Genomic DNA, 18,237 nt, shown 5'->3' on the forward strand with positions numbered 1-18,237 from the left:
TCAGACCAGCATAACCCATATACTCCCTTGGTTGGACTGCGTCAGACCTAGCCTAACCCTGACTATGTGAACACGCCATCCACGCATGGACCAATGTGCATTTTTGTTTTACGAACTGCAGTGAGCTTGGGACTTGTTTTTCAATCATTCAATAAAAACGAATACAAAACAACACACACACACACACACACACACACACACACGAAACGACAAGCCAAGAAGATAAGGGTTCAAAACGATCCCCAGAGTTCCTGGATACAGCGGTCGGCGTGACCATTCATGGGCATGGAAAAATGCACTCCTGAATCGACTGTGCGGGGACGGAGACTTATAAGGGCGCACTCGTTACACCAGGGCCCGCGTGGCAGCCACTCCTGCTTGTAATTATTCTGGTGCGCAGAAACCATCAAAATGTAAATGACCAATTACCGTCATTAGGTCCATCACATCTCAGAGCATGAGTGCGTGTAACAGGGTGTGGAAGCTCAGGTGGAGTGTGTGCGTCTAATAAATATGTAAATAAATCGATAAAGAGGGGGACACCCTCACACCTGATTAATATTGCATCATTCAGAGAAACACACACACACAAACACACACACACGTTAAGATGGTCTTATCATAGATCTTCCATGTTATGTAACCAACTCCTCCGCTATGCAAGCATTAATATTACATAACAATCTGTCACATGGATTAAAACACTATACATACAACAGAGGAATGGATGACAAAGGGGCACTTTACAGACACAATAAACCATGCAGCAAGGTATATAAGCCATCAGCATTCAATAAAGCTGTACACTGACTAATAATGATAGAGTATATAATATCCCAATGCTACCTCGGGTTTAAGGTGGCATTCAGGAGGCCGACATCTTGAATTGATGTTTCTCGCGGATGGTTCAAATGATGAGCACGACTACTTTGGGGGGAGAATGCAGAGGTATTTATTGGCAGACATTGAATTAGTATTTACATGAACGGCCGTGAGGGGGCGCGTGTCCGAACAGCCGGCCTTCGTGATCGCGCGTCACGGCGTTTGGACGGCGCCGTCTTTGTAGAGGACGTCTGCCAGCAGCTTCCTGACGGCTGCCGGGTCCTCTCCGTCTGCGGGGAGAGAACCAAACGATGGAGACGTGAGCTTGGGGAGAACCCTGTGGTGCTGTGAGGAGCCACCACTTCCGACTTTCGTTTACCTGCGATGGTTCGGGTTGAACGTCAAGCCTCCCGTCGGAATAACTCTGAATTATCTCTGAGCACCTCAAGGCTCTTAGAGGGTAGAACCTTGAACGATTTAACATATGCACCGTGCTGCTTCTGTGAAATAACGCGCTTTGAAAACATGGTGTATGAATGAGTATTCATGAGAATGCAAAACAGTCTGACCTCGTACAGCAACACAAATTAGTTTTCAAAAAACCAAACCTCACAACTTGAATCTTGTTTGCCGATGAGTACGTCCACACAAAACACATTTCACCTCTACTTAATATTGGACTTTGATTGGTTTGCTCTCAAACACAAACTATTTGATAGCTCGCCTAGCATGCGCGTTTACACGTAGCTTAGCTGTAGCGACAGGAAGCACCACCTTCTATCTTCTGTCTGAACTCTCTGTCCCTCGATTCATTTTAGTTCCACCGCTAACGACCCGGAGGTGACGGGTCTGCACGACGGCTGAGCCCTACCCTCTGCCTGCCTGGACAGAGAAGGTACGCCATCCATCCAACGATCCCCAGGTAATGTGTTTACCTGGGCCTCCAGAAATAGGCCGACAGTAAAACAGGAGAGGTAAAACAATTGAAAACATATATATTTTTTAAATCTAGTCGTATGTAAATGAGTTTTAAGGCCTTTTGATTTTATTTAAATCCAGCCGTATCGACACATCGATAACCCGGTCGTCACGACGCACCACGCAGACGGCGACTGCGGTCGACTATTATGGGATGCAGCTCGGTGGGCTCAGGCTGGCGGTTGGGTCGGACAGGGGCGTGTCTAGAACTGAGGAGGTCCCTGAGGACAGAATGCAGTCTGTCTGTCTGTCTGCCTGTCTGCCTGCCTGCCTGTCTGCCTGCCTGTCTGTCTGACTGCCTGTCTGTCTGACTGCCTGTCTGTCTGACTGTGTGTGTGTGTTTTAGTTGAAGAGGAACTGAGTGAGAGTGTGAGACGTAAGAGAGTGAGAGAGAGACAGAGTGAGAGAGAGAGACAGAGAGAGAGATAGAGCGAGAGACAGAGACAGAGCGAGAGACAGAGACAGAGCGAGAGACAGAGACAGAGACAGAGACAGAGACAGACACAGACAGAGACAGACACAGAGACAGACAGAGACAGACACAGAGACAGACAGAGAGAGAGAGAGAGAGAGTGAGGCAAATGAGAATGTCTCTCACCCCCACCGGAGGACAGAGGATTAAGTTTCAAAAACATGTCTCTGCTCAGCCCAGTCCAGCGACCGGCAGATTTACACACATTACAGCCAGGAGGACGGCCATTTAGAAGACGCCCCTTGAAGCCCTCGATGACTCACAGGGCCCCCCTCCCTCCAGGTGTGGGGGTGTGGGGACCCCCCTCCCTCCAGGTGTGGGGGTGTGTGTGCCCCCCTCCCTCCAGGTGTGTGGCCCCCCTCCCTCCAGGTGTGGGTGTGTGTGCCCCCCTCCCTCCAGGTGTGGGGGTGTGTGCCCCCCTCCCTCCAGGTGTGTGGCCCCCCTCCCTCCAGGTGTGTGGCCCCCCTCCCTCCAGGTGTGTGGGTGTGTGTGTCCCCCTCCCTCCAGGTGTGGGGGTGTGTGTGTCCCCCTCCCTCCAGGTGTGGGGGTGTGGGGGCCCCCCTCCCTCCAGGTGTGGGGGTGTGGGGGCCCCCCTCCCTCCAGGTGTGGCCCCCCTCCCTCCAGGTGTGTGGGTGACAGGGGATACATTCTAATTAACCCAAAGGTAGCGAAGGCATTTTTGGTCATCGGTTGAAATTCTCTTTCCATCCAGCAGTCAATGCCCTGGCAAAAGAAAAGAGGGAGAAACCGTTTCATCCGTGGCCGTCGCACTCCGGTGTTAAGATTACCAATCAATAGATTCAGTCTGATTGATTTGATTGGGTGGCCTGCCCACCCGTCTGTCTCTCTCTCTGTCTGTCCGTCTCTCTAACTTTGCATCAATATGCAAAACACATTTCAGACCTCCACCCAAGAGCAGAAAGAAAACAAAAAACAAGATTCCAATTATCCTGCACGGTGAAAACGATTCCCTGAATCACCATGGGAACGCCACACACTTAAGGGCTTCCACTGCGAGGCTGCAGTACCGGCTAGGACCTGAGGGGTCGCCAGGGGGACGCTAACGAAACCAAAACTCATTAATGTTTTACTTTCAGCCAAGCCGTTAGGCATCACATCAGCCCCTGACCGCGCAGGGAAAGCTTTGGCAATTGAAAACAAAAAATGGGTTTATTGGAATTGATATGAGAAAAGAGGAGACCGTTGAGAAATGCAAAGCAGCCGCTTTGTAAACAAGCACAGATGCTTGATCTGATCATCTTTCATTGATGTAGGGCTTCTATTAAACCAAGAGATTCTTTCATCTCAAGGAACTCACATGGGCAAATTAAAATGATATAAAGTTGTGTTGCATCATCGGGAAAGGAGAGATCTCGAGCAGTCATACTGAAAATATATTCAGTATTTCAAGGAAAATATTATTTTAAACTGGTACAGGGTTTCCCCACAAAGAAGGCTTGTGTTTAGGAGGATGATAATCAAAGCCGTTGCACATGAACGACCCCTCTGCAGGCGAGGCCAGGAGCGTTGCTAGCAATTGAAAACATTCGGGGCTGTAGCCCAGAAGTTAGAGTCCCTTTTAAAACGGGGGTTTGGGTGTTTCTCAAAAATTGAAAAATCGGGCTGATGAAATATGCAACTGTAACATAGTTTGAGAAGGAAAGGAAAGACCAGTCGTCATGTCTGACTAAGGTCGGTGCAGGCCTACTGAGTAGGTTAATGTTTACGTTGAGGATAGGAAAGTGCACCACGTAGGCTACAGCAGCAGCCAAAAGGGGACATTAGAAAAGCCTGTAGCCAAATAGACATTTTGCAACAAATTATTCTAAATCTGCCCATAAATGGAGAATGTTGCGGTTTTCACCGGCTACAATGTTGCATCTGTGGTTGCTGGCAATGCAACCACAAAGAACTATACCCTACGGGGCTATTTATCATTATTACGGTATCTGGGGCTAAAGCCTCGAAGGCCCAGGCCTAACCACGCGTCTGCGCTTGGCGAGGCCTCCTGATTGGCCCGGGGGCGCGCCACTCACCCAGCCCCAGCTGCTGCAGCAGGCCCTGGAAGGCGGGCCTCTGCTCCAGGAGGCGCAGCAGGTTGGTGGGCTCCATGCGCTCCAACCCCACCCGCCAGTAGACGTAGATCTTGTGGTTGAAGCCGACGTACACCAGGCACGGACTGTTCCGGCCCTCCTTACACGTGTACTGCCCTGCACCGTGAAACAAACAAACAACAAACAAACAAAACGGATGTGTGAATATGAGTAATATGATGATTCATGTTTTACCTAAACTCTGCCCAATCTGTCTTATCCATGACGCATTTCTATTTTTTAGTGCTGTCAGTTAAACGCGCTATTAACGGCGTTAACGCAAGCCGGCGTTTTTATTTTTTTTCCTTGGTTCAAAACAAAGAAGCAGTAGCCTGACTGCTATGCTCAAGGCATTCTGTTTGTATGTTCATCGTTTAATTGCACTATAGGCTTTTTTTTTGTATCGTCCCGTTTTGATCAGTATATGCCTATGTTGTTATCAACAAAAAAAACATTTGCACAAGGCAAGCCGATGCACTTCTCCATGTTGATAAGAGCATTAAAATGAGAACAATTAATGGGCAAAGAAATCAAGGGACATTTAGCATAGAAAAGAATGTGCGTGACTATGACATTAATGCGATTAATCGCGATTAAATATTTGTATCGCTCGACAGCACTAGTATTTTTGTTATGTAGCAGACACTGGTATCCGAAGATAGAGACTGTGGCTACATGGGATTCAGGAGCACGTTGGGGTTGGTCTTCGCGCTCAGAGAAGCCTCCCGACGGGTTGCAGATGTTGAAGTGGAACCAGAACCTCTCGGTGTCCTTTTGTCTCTACGACGTAACACTAAAACCAAACTCTCGCCTTAAATAACCTTATCATAGCGGTAAAAAGCTTGGCCCATAACCTAACCTATAAAAGCAACTCACACTAATCTCCATCACCCTAACTATATAGCGCGCACATGTACATGTTTTCTAGCACGACCCAAAAAATAAATAGTATGCACGCCAGTTTGTGTGTCTTTGATGTGAAAATGAAAAAGCATAAGTCACAACACCAAGGGCATGTCGGTCACACCGTAGCCACTTAAACCTCCTGTGAACTCCCTTCATCTCCATAAACGTATTGATATCCAATAGAGACGTCACAGAACGGCCAAATAATATATTGTAGCGCCCAGGGGTGTGGACGGCGGTTGGTTCAGGATTCTGGGGGCTCTACTGTTCCAGGGGTTCGCTCCGTTTCGGGGCCCCTCCCGAGTTCTTCATGGTTGTTAGGTTAAGTGGGGGTAATGGTTTGGGGTTGTTCGTTGTTGGGGTGTAGTTGTGTGTTGTCTTGTTGTGTATTATTGTTGCCACGTAATTGTGAGCGTTATGTTCGTTTGTTGGGCGCACTTTGTTCCGGCGTCGTGCGGCGCGGAACGGCGCGGCTGAACCTGGCCTCCCGTCGCCCCCTTCCTGTGCTGCTCGCCGCAGTATATTTATTGCAAAACAACGACAGGAAGGTGCGACAGTTCAGCTCACATCCAAATAAAAACTAACGTGCGCACTAACATGCGATTGAGTGCATGGAGGACATGAAGCCGCCGAATGGAGTAATGGGCGCAGGCCCGGGGCTCGAACCCGTCACACGTGAAGCGGGGCTGGCGCGACTCAGAGTGCACCGGAAGGTTCATGTTCTCAATTTGAACACAGACGCAGAGGAATGTCTCTACAATACCAGCATCGTAGCATCGTCTCACGTTTTGATTGACGGGAAGGAGAAACGTAAGAGCGGCGACGACGGCTATAGCTCAACACTGCCATCTAGCGGTGGAGTCGGCTTAGTGCAGGTTTTGATTTATAAACCTCAGTTGTTATTGCTATTCGATGGTGACACTCGGAGAACTGCAAAAGTATAACAAACAATGTTGCAACAGAAAAATTAAGTCGATGGACGACAAAATAATATTATCCTAAAAATGTTCCTCTGAAATTATTATTTTCACATTGTTCACGATGAAAGACAGAAAAATCCAAAAGGCACAGACTAAGGGCAGCCCCCCCGCCCTCACCGGCGCAGAAGGCGTTGACGTTCTCCTCGAACTGGAAGCGCACCACCGTGCGGTGGTGGTCGATGATGTAGGTCTGCCCGTCCCAGGCGCACGCCACCACCTCCTCCCTCCCGTCCCCCTGGAGAGAGACACACACACACACACACACACACACACACACACACACACACACACACACACACACACACACACACACACACACACACACACACACACACACACACACACACACACACACACACACACACACACACGGGTCTGGGTGAGATCCCCACTGTCTGCACTCTACTGGTTTAGCTTGTGAAAATAGAGGGGTGTGTGTGTGTGGGCTTCTAGGCGTGTGTGTGATTGTAGACTTCTAAGTGTGTGTGTGTAGGCTTCTAGGCGTGTGTGTGATTGTAGACTTCCAAGTGTGTGTAGGCTTCTAGGCGTGTGTGTGATTGTAGACTTCTAAGTGTGTGTAGACTTCTAAGTGTGTGTAGGCTTCTAGGTGTGTGTGTGTAGGCTTCTAGGTGTGTGTGTGTGTGTGTGTGTGTGTGTGTGTGTGTGTGTGTGTGTGTGTGTGTGTGTGTGTGTGTGTGTGTGTGTGTGTGTGTGTGTGTGTGTGTGTGTGTGTGTGTGTGTGCGCGTCAGACTCACGGTAACGTCCAGCTTCTGCAGGGCAAAGAGCTGGTGGTCCACCTGGACTGACCACCACAGCTGCTCCGAGCTGTCCATCAACTTCAGGGTTCCTAGCACACGCCAGCACGGGAACAGGGGGATGCGGTCACCATGGCAACCAGCACGGGAACAGGGGGATGAGGTCACCATGGCAACCAGCACGGGAACAGGGTGATGAGGTCACCATGGCAACCAGCCCGGGAGGGGGGTTACGGTTGATAGAACATGGCAGAATATCGCCGTAGGTGTTCAAACAGCACTGGAGTCGTTATTCTCCTCAAATGTTTTTCCTATATTTATATTAATCCTGAGAGGCCAATTCAAACGAGACAGCGGCATTAATTGAGGACATTCGAATCCCAGACCTAGTAAAAGTATTTCCAAGGGGGTGGGTAGACGCACACTAATAAACTGAATAAAAAAGGTATCTTAAAAAGGAGGGTGCAGGTGGAAAGCCATGCTGCATTTTATGATATTTATTTTATGATACGTGCGGTGGTACAGCAACTAACTACGGCAAATACTATTGTGTAAGGGTAGTGATTCAAAGCTTGTCGTTTCTTCACAACAGTCATTCGTTTATTAGTGAAAAAGAGATGCCAGCCTAGTTAGCAACTCGATAGAAATGTAGCCGAACTTCTACCTGCCTCTGCTATCGCTCTCATGCAGACGAGGATGACTCAACACTTTTTTGATTGGTTTACCGCCTCATTTCGACCGCCTGGGACACTACGATGAAGAGTTGATAAAAACAGCTATAAACACCACAGCGGAGCGTCCCTTTATCTTGGCAACAAGGGGATGCTCGTGTAAAGATAGCTAGAGATGTCGTAAAGTTTTATTTGGGCGTTACACCTCGAAACAGCTCCCTGCAGAGATGTCCACCTGGCCCGGGCTCAATAAGCTTGTTTATTACTTTATAACTTACCATCTAGAGTGCACATGGCGAAGAGCCCACATTTGGAAGATTCCTCCTTTGAACCTAATAAATATAAATAAGGCACAATATTATATTATATAAAAGATAATTATATTATTTAATCGATATTATATACTGATAAATAAAGCACAATATTATAAACACACTAACGGACAATTATAACTTTTTTTTGTGTAATATGATACAAAATGTGGTCCGTTGGTGGAATGTGGAAGCCTACCTCTGCTAATGCTGCCGATCAGGTGAGTGGAGACGTTCTTGTTGTGGATCCGCCCGGTGGTCAGATGCAGTATTACATCCCTGGGGCTGCAAGAAAAACAACACAAACTCAAATAAAGAAACACGACTTAAAGGCCCACTATGCAACTTTTTTAGCCAAAATTACATTAAGTATGCAGGTTGAGAGTTAGGCTGATGGTTCTGCATCAATTTCTGGGTCGATTGGTGGGTGTGTCATTTACCCATGTCGCCTCTCCAGTGAAAAAGCGCATATGCAACTTGCTCTGTTCGGACCGACACAATCCGGATGTGACGCAACGGAAGTATCCTCGAAAATGTAGTCAGATTGTAGTTTCGAAAATGCTTTACGGCACAGACACACACCCAAACATGGCACCGGCTAGATATAAACAGCCAGTTGCGAGGCAATTGTTGCATTCATCATGGATCAGCTGGTACGGCCACACCAAACGCGTTACTCGCGTTCGATAACGCGAGTAACCTCACGCTTGATCATTGTGTGGTGGTTACTCGGTTCAACGCTTCCAACGCGTCAACGCGCCAAAGCAGCTAGATGAGTCCATGTCCATGCAAGTGAACGGAGCGTTCCCTCTTCGTCATAACTATCAAACCAAACATCCTTCACATTCACCGAGCGAGTATTATGAAAGTAAAATGCACATTTCTCGCTAAAAATGTTTCCATAAACGCATTTAATGGCGTAACTATGTTACTATTTCCACCCTGAATAAAGATAGTTGTCGGCCGTGGCTGCGCTGGAGTCCGAGGTAGGAAACACAAACGCCGCCGTGTTTGGGTGATAGAGCTTAGATCGGGTTAGATTAAATAATCTCTGATATAAATAACAATAATCGGGTTGAATAACTTCACATGGTGTGTCTGGTGTGTTTCCAGCATTCGTAGTGTTGATCAGGAGAGAAATAGTCCGCCAAGACGTTTAGGTTGCTTAGCATCCAGAGACTCTGTCCATGCAAGTGAACGGAGCGTTCCCTCTCCGTCATAACTATCAAACCAAACATCCTTCACATTCACCGAGCGAACATAATGAAAGTAAAATGCACATTTCTCGCTAAAAATGTTTCCATAAACGCATTTAATGGCGTAACTATGTTACTATTTCCACCCCCAGAATAAAGAAAGATGTCGGCCGTATGCTTCTGTGCAAGGGTCACTACTCTCTGTCGGTGATGTCGGGTCAAGCTCCACGCTGATTGGCTATCGTGGCTAAGCGTCACGCGTTGGAGCGTTGAAAGTTCTGAACTCCGGGCGTTGGTGCTTTACGGCACAGACCCCCAAACGCGGAACCGGCTCGATATAAACACAAGTAACTAAGGGATTGTTATATTCATCATAGATCAGCCGACTAAAAAGAGACAGAGAAACCCAATGTCGGAGGAACAGAAGAAGAGAAAAGGGAGACTGACCGACAGAGAGGCCAGACACGAGTAAACGTTGAGCAAGCTTTTCAGGAATAGCGTGAACTGAAAGAAAAAGAAGACTGCAAATCAGACGCCGACTCGGCCGTGTTGCTTTTGAAATTGAAAGTACCTTTGGGTGATCTTTGTCTTCGTGGTATTCTTGATGTTGATAGTCTCTGTACAAATGTGTTTGCTCAACCATTTTGTTGTGAGCCCTGTAAAAATTGTTTTCTCGACCGTTTTGTTGAGCCCTGTATGTTTCTAGCTTGCTTGGTTGCAACCATATAAACACCTTTGTTTCCATGGGTGTTTTGCTGTTCGTCCGTCTCGTCCCCCAGATACAGACTGAATCCCCGAATCCAGGTTCTTGTTTATTTAGATTATTATGTTGGCCAAACCTCTTACACTGATTGTTCTGTTCAACCTAAGATATAACAATTATAATCTAGGATATACATTCTACCCGTCAACTATAAAAAAGGATGGATTTATGTTTATTGCAATACAAATACACCTTTAAAAATGTATAACCATGCCTACACTTTATGAACATCTACTTCGGACATGGCTCCACGCATTCGCCGGCTTCTTTGTAAACAAATGCACATGGCTCGCGTAGAAGTGCATGGGGAAGGGTCGTCAACGAGTTGTTACGACAGTGTTGTGAAATATCTACTACGAAGCTGTAGGGGGCGCTGTGTAGAGAAATATGCGTGCCAAAACCAAGAAAACAGCCAAGAAATGCCCGAAGTTGCATAGTGGGCCTTTAATACAACCGTCCCAAACTATAAAACATCGTACCTTTGTTCAACAGGTAGACCACTACAATAAAAAGAACTACAAGAGTTCCTCCTATGCAGTAAAAGTGTCATATATATACTAGTGGTGGGCATAGATTTTTTTTTAATCTAGATTAATCTAGATTAATTCCAAAATTAATCTAGATTCATCCAGATTAAAATGGCAAACGGCAAAAAGGCTCAATTCTAGCTTCTGATTGGTTAGTTCAGTCACGTGATGGGTCCGAACAAGGAAGTGTTTGAAAATAGATTAACGGCGATATTTTTTTTATCGCACGATTAAAGTTTCGCGTTAACGCAGCCGTTAACGCCGATAACGGCCCACCACTAATATATACTCTATAATACCTTTTACAGTATAGCGCTTTACCAGACACTGAAGGAAACCTTACACGCTGGTAACATAATAAAATAGTAAAAAAACTAAATAATCATAGACTCTTGTTATGACTCATATAAAACGCAGATGAGGTTAGAAGATCAAACAAACGAAACATCGGTCTTTGCACCTGCCGGGTGTGGAGACAGCCGTCCCCCCGCTGCCGTCCCCCCCGGCGGCTGGGGGGGGGTCCCCGGCGTCTGGGGGGGGGTCCCCGGCTGCGGCGGGGGGGGCCTGCGTGGCCCAGGAGCAGAGCAGGATGGCGTATCCGCAGCCGGGCTGCGACACCATCAGCTCCGGGAGGCCCTCGTTCCCCGGGTTCACCGACAGACTGTCCACCTGCACGGACCAAACGGCAAACGGACCGCCGCCGTCACACAGCGCGGCGGTCCGCTCAGAGCGCGCTGCAGTACCGCCCGACGCTCACTCATTCATTCACACATTCATGTGTGTTGGGGGCGCCCTCTGGTGGCGCCCTTACGTAATTAATAAAAATACACGAAACAAGCGAAACGAAACCAAACATGTTCCATTTCGGAACATGTTCCCGCCGCTCGGGAGCCCTGTCCAGGGCGCAATTTAATGTTGAGCCGCCTAGGGCACCGAAACGCCCAGCGCCGGCCCTGGACGGCGGAGTCGACCACGCAGGGCGACCGCCGGCTCGTCGGGAGCAGTCAGGGCGAGGCGTCTCGCTCAGGGACACCTCGACGCTCCGCTAGGAGGAGCCGGGGATCGGACCGGCAACCCTGCGGTTACCAGCCGACCCGCTCTGCCTCCGGAGCTGCCGCCGCCCGGACACAACCACGGCGCGTCACACGCCGAGGGTCGACGGGGGCTGCAGTATTCTAGGTCCCTGCTGCGCCCGGTGCTGCTGGCGCTTTCTATTCAGTGTTGTGAGATTCCGGGCAAAGTCAAGCAAAAGTTACAATTTCAGATGCGAGATGGAAAACGTTAGAGGAAAGACGAAGAGGGCCGTCTGTCGCCGTGACGGTAGGTCATGTGACCTTAGAGGGCAGAACTAAGGTTGCTGATTGCGTGAGTGAGTGCGTGAGTAAGTGAGCGAGCACGTGAGTGAGTGTGTGAGTGAGTGAGTGAGCACATGAATGAGGGAGTGAGTGAGCATTATTTCAAAGGATGCTAAACCCAACCCAACCGGTAAAACCAACCCCTCATCCACGTTATCCGACGGCGATTCACACATCCGCGTTTTGGTCGCCACACACACACACACACACACACACACACACACACACACACACACACACACACACACACACACACACACACACACACACACACACACACACACACACACACACACACACACACACCTGTCCCTCCAGCAGCCACTTCTTGAGCAGGACGAGCTGGCCTGACCCCAGGTCAGCGGCGTCCGCCGGCTCCTCCCAGCGGAACGCCCGCACCACGCGGTCCGTGTAGCCCACCACCAGCTCCCAGTGGCCGTCCCCGTCTGCCCCCGGACCCCAAACACGGCCTCCTCGTTAGGGACGTTAGCGCAGGACTGGGGTTCATCTATTTCATCGATTCATTCCTGATCTGGGACACGTAATTTAAATTTTTTCGTGCCAAAGAACACATTTTTTTAACAATATGACAGCTTTAGGGCCACCCGTTTCTACTTTCACCTTTGATTCTGGGATATTGTGACAATTCACGGATATATTTAATGCAGGTGCGCTGCTCTGCAGGCAAACCGCGACGGAAAAAAAGGTAGCTGCTTCAACTCTTCTTTTTAGAATGAGTTTGAAATTTGTGCTTTTGGCACGAAAGAAATTAAATTACGCGTCCAAGATCACGAATGAATAGATTAAATGACGTGACGTGACAGGGTCACGTATTTCCGTGAGACTGGGTTGGGTTATTCTGATGGCTTTGGGAGGATAAGATCATAACATTTACATTCAGGGCATTCAGCAGAAGCTTTTATCCAAAGCGACATAGGCTGAGAAAGTATATTTGTCAGAAGAAAGACAAGAAGGGTATTGCTGACAGTACAGGAAAGGTATCCATAGAAAGTAGTCAAGATAGTTAACCCATTCCCTGTATGCAACAAAGATAGCTAGGAAAGATGTTACACAATGCTAAGTACTATTTTTAAGTGCCAGGACGTATAACATACAATAAGTGCTGATATTAAATCCAGATCACGTGATGTGGGCGCAGATAGGGACCACCCTGAACATCAACATTAAGTATTTTAAATTGATGTGTGTCTCTACGTGGTGAGAGAGTAGTGAGGGTTAGGATGTACTGAGTAGTGGGGTTAGGATGTACTGAGTAGTGGGGTTAGGATGTGAGTAGTGGGGTTAGGATGTACTGAGTAGTGGGGTTAGGATGTACTGAGTAGTGGGGTTAGGATGTACTGAGTAGTGGGGTTAGGATGTACTGAGTAGTGGGGGTTATGATGTACTGAGTAGTGGGGGTTATGATGTACTGAGTAGTGGGGGTTAGGATGTACTGAGTAGTGGGGTTAGGATGTGAGTAGTGGGGTTAGGATGTACTGAGTAGTGAGGGTTAGGATGTACTGAGTAGTGGGGGTTATGATGTACTGAGTAGTGGGGGTTATGATGTACTGAGTAGTGGGGTTAGGATGTACTGAGTAGTGGGGTTAGGATGTGAGTAGTGGGAGTTAGGATATACTGAGTAGTGGGGTTAGGATGTACTGAGTAGTGAGGGTTAGGATGTACCGAGTAGTGGGGTTAGGATGTACTGAGTAGTGGGGGTTAGGATGTACTGAGTAGTGGGGTTAGGATGTACTGAGTAGTGGGGGTTAGGATGTGAGTAGTGGGGGTTAGGATGTACTGAGTAGTGGGGTTAGGATGTACTGAGTAGTGAGGGTTAGGATGTGAGTAGTGGGGTTAGGATGTACTGAGTAGTGAGGGTTAGGATGTACTGAGTAGTGAGGGTTAGGATGTGAGTAGTGGGGTTAGGATGTACTGAGTAGTGAGGGTTAGGATGTACTGAGTAGTGGGGTTAGGATGTACTGAGTAGTGGGTTAGGATGTACTGAGTAGTGAGGGTTAGGATGTGAGTAGTGGGGTTAGGATGTACTGAGTAGTGGGGTTAGGATGTACTGAGTAGTGGGGTTAGGATGTACTGAGTAGTGGGGGTTATGATGTACTGAGTAGTGGGGTTAGGATGTACTGAGTAGTGGGGTTAGGATGTGAGTAGTGGGAGTTAGGATATACTGAGTAGTGGGGTTAGGATGTACTGAGTAGTGAGGGTTAGGATGTACCGAGTAGTGGGGTTAGGATGTACTGAGTAGTGGGGGTTAGGATGTACTGAGTAGTGGGGTTAGGATGTACTGAGTAGTGGGGGTTAGGATGTGAGTAGTGGGGGTTAGGATGTACTGAGTAGTGGGGTTAGGATGTACTGAGTAGTGAGGGTTAGGATGTGAGTAGTGGGGTTAGGATGTACTGAGTAGTGAGGGTTAGGATGTACTGAGTAGTGAGGGTTAGGATGTGAGTAGTGGGGTTAGGATGTACTGAGTAGTGAGGGTTAGGATGTACTGAGTAGTGGGGTTAGGATGTACTGAGTAGTGGGTTAGGATGTACTGAGTAGTGAGGGTTAGGATGTGAGTAGTGGGGTTAGGATGTACTGAGTAGTGGGGTTAGGATGTACTGAGTAGTGGGGTTAGGATGTACTGAGTAGTGAGGGTTAGGATGTACTGAGTAGTGGGGTTAGGATGTACTGAGTAGTGGGGTTAAGATGTACTGAGTAGTGAGGGTTAGGATGTACTGAGTAGTGGGGTTAGGATGTACTGAGTGGTGGGGTTAGGATGTACTGAGTAGTGAGGGTTAGGATGTACTGAGTAGTGGGGTTAGGATGTGAGTAGTGGGGTTAGGATGTACTGAGTAGTGGGGTTAGGATGTGAGTAGTGAGGGTTAGGATGTACTGAGAAGTGGGGGTTAGGATGTACTGAGTAGTGGGGTTAGGATGTGAGTAGTGAGGGTTAGGATGTACTGAGTAGTGGGGTTAGGATGTACTGAGAAGTGGGGGTTAGGATGTGAGTAGTGGGGTTAGGATGTACTGAGTAGTGGGGTTAGGATGTACTGAGTAGTGGGGTTAGGATGTGAGTAGTGAGGGTTAGGATGTACTGAGTAGTGGGGTTAGGATGTACTGAGTAGTGGGGTTAGGATGTGAGTAGTGAGGGTTAGGATGTACTGAGTAGTGGGGTTAGGATGTACTGAGAAGTGGGGGTTAGGATGTGAGTAGTGGGGTTAGGATGTACTGAGTAGTGGGGTTAGGATGTGAGTAGTGGGGTTAGGATGTACTGAGTAGTGGGGTTAGGATGTGAGTAGTGGGGTTAGGATGTACTGAGTAGTGGGGTTAGGATGTACTCAACCCCGCGGGCCGGGCCTACCGATGTCGCTGATGAGGAGGACCTTGGTGTTGGCGGGGATGTGTTGTGTGAAGCAGGGTTTCTGGTCGTCGAGGCACAGGGACTCGTGCTGGCTGACGGAGTCGGCTTTCCCCGAGGCGGCGGCGGTCATGTCGAACAGGTGGAACCAGCCCTCGGCACTGACCGCGACCACAAAGTTCTGCCAGGAAAAGTAGAAATAACGTCTCCGTCCCGGTATTGAGAAGGATTTGTTTTGGGTTTGGGGCAGGCGATGAAGGAGAACTCACCTTTCCTTTGTTGCATACGTCCCCAACGGCAACACATGTGAGCTACATAGGAAGAATAGCGCATGGGGGAATGTTTAGTCAAGCAACTGTATTTGGTTAGTCCACAGCTCGTCTCAAAGGGCTTCACAGGACACAACTTACGACAGTCCTTAAACCTTAGCCCTCTTAAACGTAAGGACATACTCTAACTATATAGGAAATACAATTGAGAAGGCACATGTAAGAGGGATCCCTCTAGTTTGGTTTAGACGCTTTACTGACCATGCCGACACAGGTTCTTGTCATCCAGGGTTTGGAGACGTCATTTTTGTATATCAGTAACTTCCCACTGGTGTCTCCCACGACAAGCTCGTTCAACTGTAGGTGGTGGAGAGAGAGGAACAGTCAGTAAGTTGACCCAAGCTTTTAAAAAAGAAGAAGAGTGGTTTGCGCATCAGTTAACCCACATCGTAAAAAGATAAATCTTGAAAAGTACCGTATCGTTGTCTGCATCTCCCAGACAAATTGCATGAGGAAACAGAGTACCCGTGAAATCCAAACTCACACGCTGGACGAAATTCAACGACCTCATTGTTATTGAGAGAATGCCTGATGTGTCGCATGAAATTAGGAAAACCCAGTGACACGGTTGCAAACTATTTCAACTTTGTTGAAACAGCCGCTTCCATCTCATGCTGCACAATAATAAAAGGCTGGCAGCACAATCATACTTTCACATTATCGGCGCTAAATGCAGGCAATATAAAGTTAAAAATAGAAGAAATGCATGATTCACATGAAGTACATATACACATGCATGAGGAAACGACGGACTTGGCGTTCCGTACTTCCCGTAAACAATGTCATGTGACCTAAAGGTGCAGAAGCAGGCCGCCTCTTCTTCTTCTTCTTTTTAAATGCGGTAACAAACCGCTTCGGTGCATAGCGCCATCGTCTAGGAAGTAGGAAGGCGTGTGATAGATCGTCCTGGTTTACGAATACAAAATGCATTAACCCAAACAAATAAACCAAACTCATGAACTATCTTTAACTTAAAATATATAATTGTTATCTTTAGAAACTTTGCTAATGCACGAAATCAAGGTAGAAGAACATTTTCACGTTCGTTCAACAAGCAACTCCGAGTGACCTATCGGATTTCAAAAGGAACAAGATTAAACGGTTTCTCGTGGAATGATATCAGTGTTTAATTTAATATAACTCTGTGATCTCTGTATTTGGAACGCTCCAACATACAAAAATATATTTTCCACTGTTTCTGTCAACTGACAATTATCACACCTTCCGTTCGATGCTTTATTACAATAGGCCTACATAATGTACAGAATATGTTCAGTTCGGTACAGTAACAGCGCAACCAACAAAACTAAAAGTAGAAATGCAAACGCACAAACACACACACACACACACACACACACACACACACACACACACACACACACACACACACACACACACACACACACACACACACACACACACACACACACACACACACACACACACACACACACACACACACACACACTCATTAACGATATGCAACTAGTCTTCTGAGATTCTACCACTGGCCGCTAGAGGGTGCTAAAGTATAGTTACCTAGTGGAAAACTGAAGGATATTTTCAATGCAGGCTATGTTTACTGCACAGTCATAGCTCTGTTAGGTCTATGTAAATTCTAGTCACCATACACACACACACATATTAAGTAGGCTATATGTCATGCTATGTCATCTAGATCGAACCAAGCATGATAGTTAAGATATAAGATATAGCCTAGGCTACGCTTTAGATACCGGCCTAATTATTTTGCTTATGTCTGTCGCACTGTTTCAGGTTTTTAGTTTTTTTAAATAGTCCTAATCTAATAGCCTATAGCCAACAATGCAATCTAGCCTACTTTATAAATAGAAACCGAAACTTAACCTAATTACGCCGATAGGTCAGGATACTCTGTGCCCACTGAACCGAGTGGGCGCCTTTGTTTGGTATTAAGTTCATATGAGTGCAGAATGAATCACAATATTAACACTTAGTATTACGAATATTTATGTATTATGCAAAATCACTCTCATTGTGGAGAAAATCGTACCCACAGAAATAAACAATACTTTTTTCTCCTAGGAAAATAATGTATTTTTAATGGCTTACAAATTAAAAACTAAATCTCTGCCCCAAACTGCGATTATAACCAGCGCTTATCAGCTTTGTTTTATTATCTCACCGCGACATCCAAACTGAAAAAAAGAAGAAGTTTGAATAGAAACTCGGGCGTCCAGATGTCATATTAATTATTACACTCGGCTATGACTGGAAATCCTCGAGTATAAAGTGAGCGCCCTCCTTGCCTCTGGAAGAGGGGAGTGGGGGAGAGGAGAAAAAAGCCTTTACAAAGCGCTAATTGGGCTGTGGAACCGCACGGACGGGGCATGGATACGTTTCAGAAACCCCTCGCGATAGTAAAGGGGTGAGGGGGTGAGGGGGTGAGGGGTGACGGGAGGCGGGGGGGCCGGCGCGCTTGAATAGAACCCACGCTTCATTTCTAAACGCTCTTGCTGTGCCAGAAAAGTGGAGGCAAAAGAAAGGAAAGTTGATGGGGGCAGTTCTTTTTTTAAACGCAAACCCCCCATTTGAGTGCCGCGTCGAAAAATTGCACAATTATTTGTTAAACTTCTTCCAGGGAGAGCGATAGATAGAGGCGTCTGTGGTGGTGGTGGTGGAGGGGGAGGGGGGGGGGGGGGGGGGGGGGGGGGGGGGGGGGGGGGGGGGGGGGGGGGGGGGGG

At 47.5% G+C, this 18,237-nt stretch overlaps 1 protein-coding gene across 2 annotated transcripts; it reads right to left on the reverse strand.

Moving 5' to 3' along the window:
- Positions 1–928: 928 nt before the first annotated feature.
- itfg2 (integrin alpha FG-GAP repeat containing 2) lies at positions 929–16,308 on the reverse strand. 2 transcript variants are annotated; one of them, XM_030350190.1, is made up of 12 exons: positions 15,930–16,308; positions 15,716–15,811; positions 15,455–15,496; positions 15,189–15,366; positions 12,137–12,276; positions 10,936–11,144; positions 8,189–8,274; positions 7,957–8,010; positions 7,008–7,147; positions 6,369–6,486; positions 4,309–4,482; positions 929–1,112 (listed from the first exon to the last, which is right to left on the reverse strand). In XM_030350190.1, the coding sequence occupies exons 1-12, from the start codon at positions 16,023–16,025 to the stop codon at positions 1,036–1,038; spliced, it is 1,410 nt and encodes a 469-aa protein (XP_030206050.1). In that variant the 5' UTR covers positions 16,026–16,308; the 3' UTR covers positions 929–1,035. The 2 variants fall into 2 exon arrangements, with proteins under 2 accessions (XP_030206050.1, XP_030206052.1); XM_030350192.1 differs by having other exon boundaries at positions 7,008–7,099; positions 15,930–16,307.
- Between the last annotated feature and the right edge of the window lie 1,929 nt (positions 16,309–18,237).

Source organism: Gadus morhua, unplaced genomic scaffold (assembly GCF_902167405.1).
Source record: "Gadus morhua unplaced genomic scaffold, gadMor3.0, whole genome shotgun sequence".
Lineage (NCBI taxonomy): Eukaryota > Metazoa > Chordata > Actinopteri > Gadiformes > Gadidae > Gadus > Gadus morhua.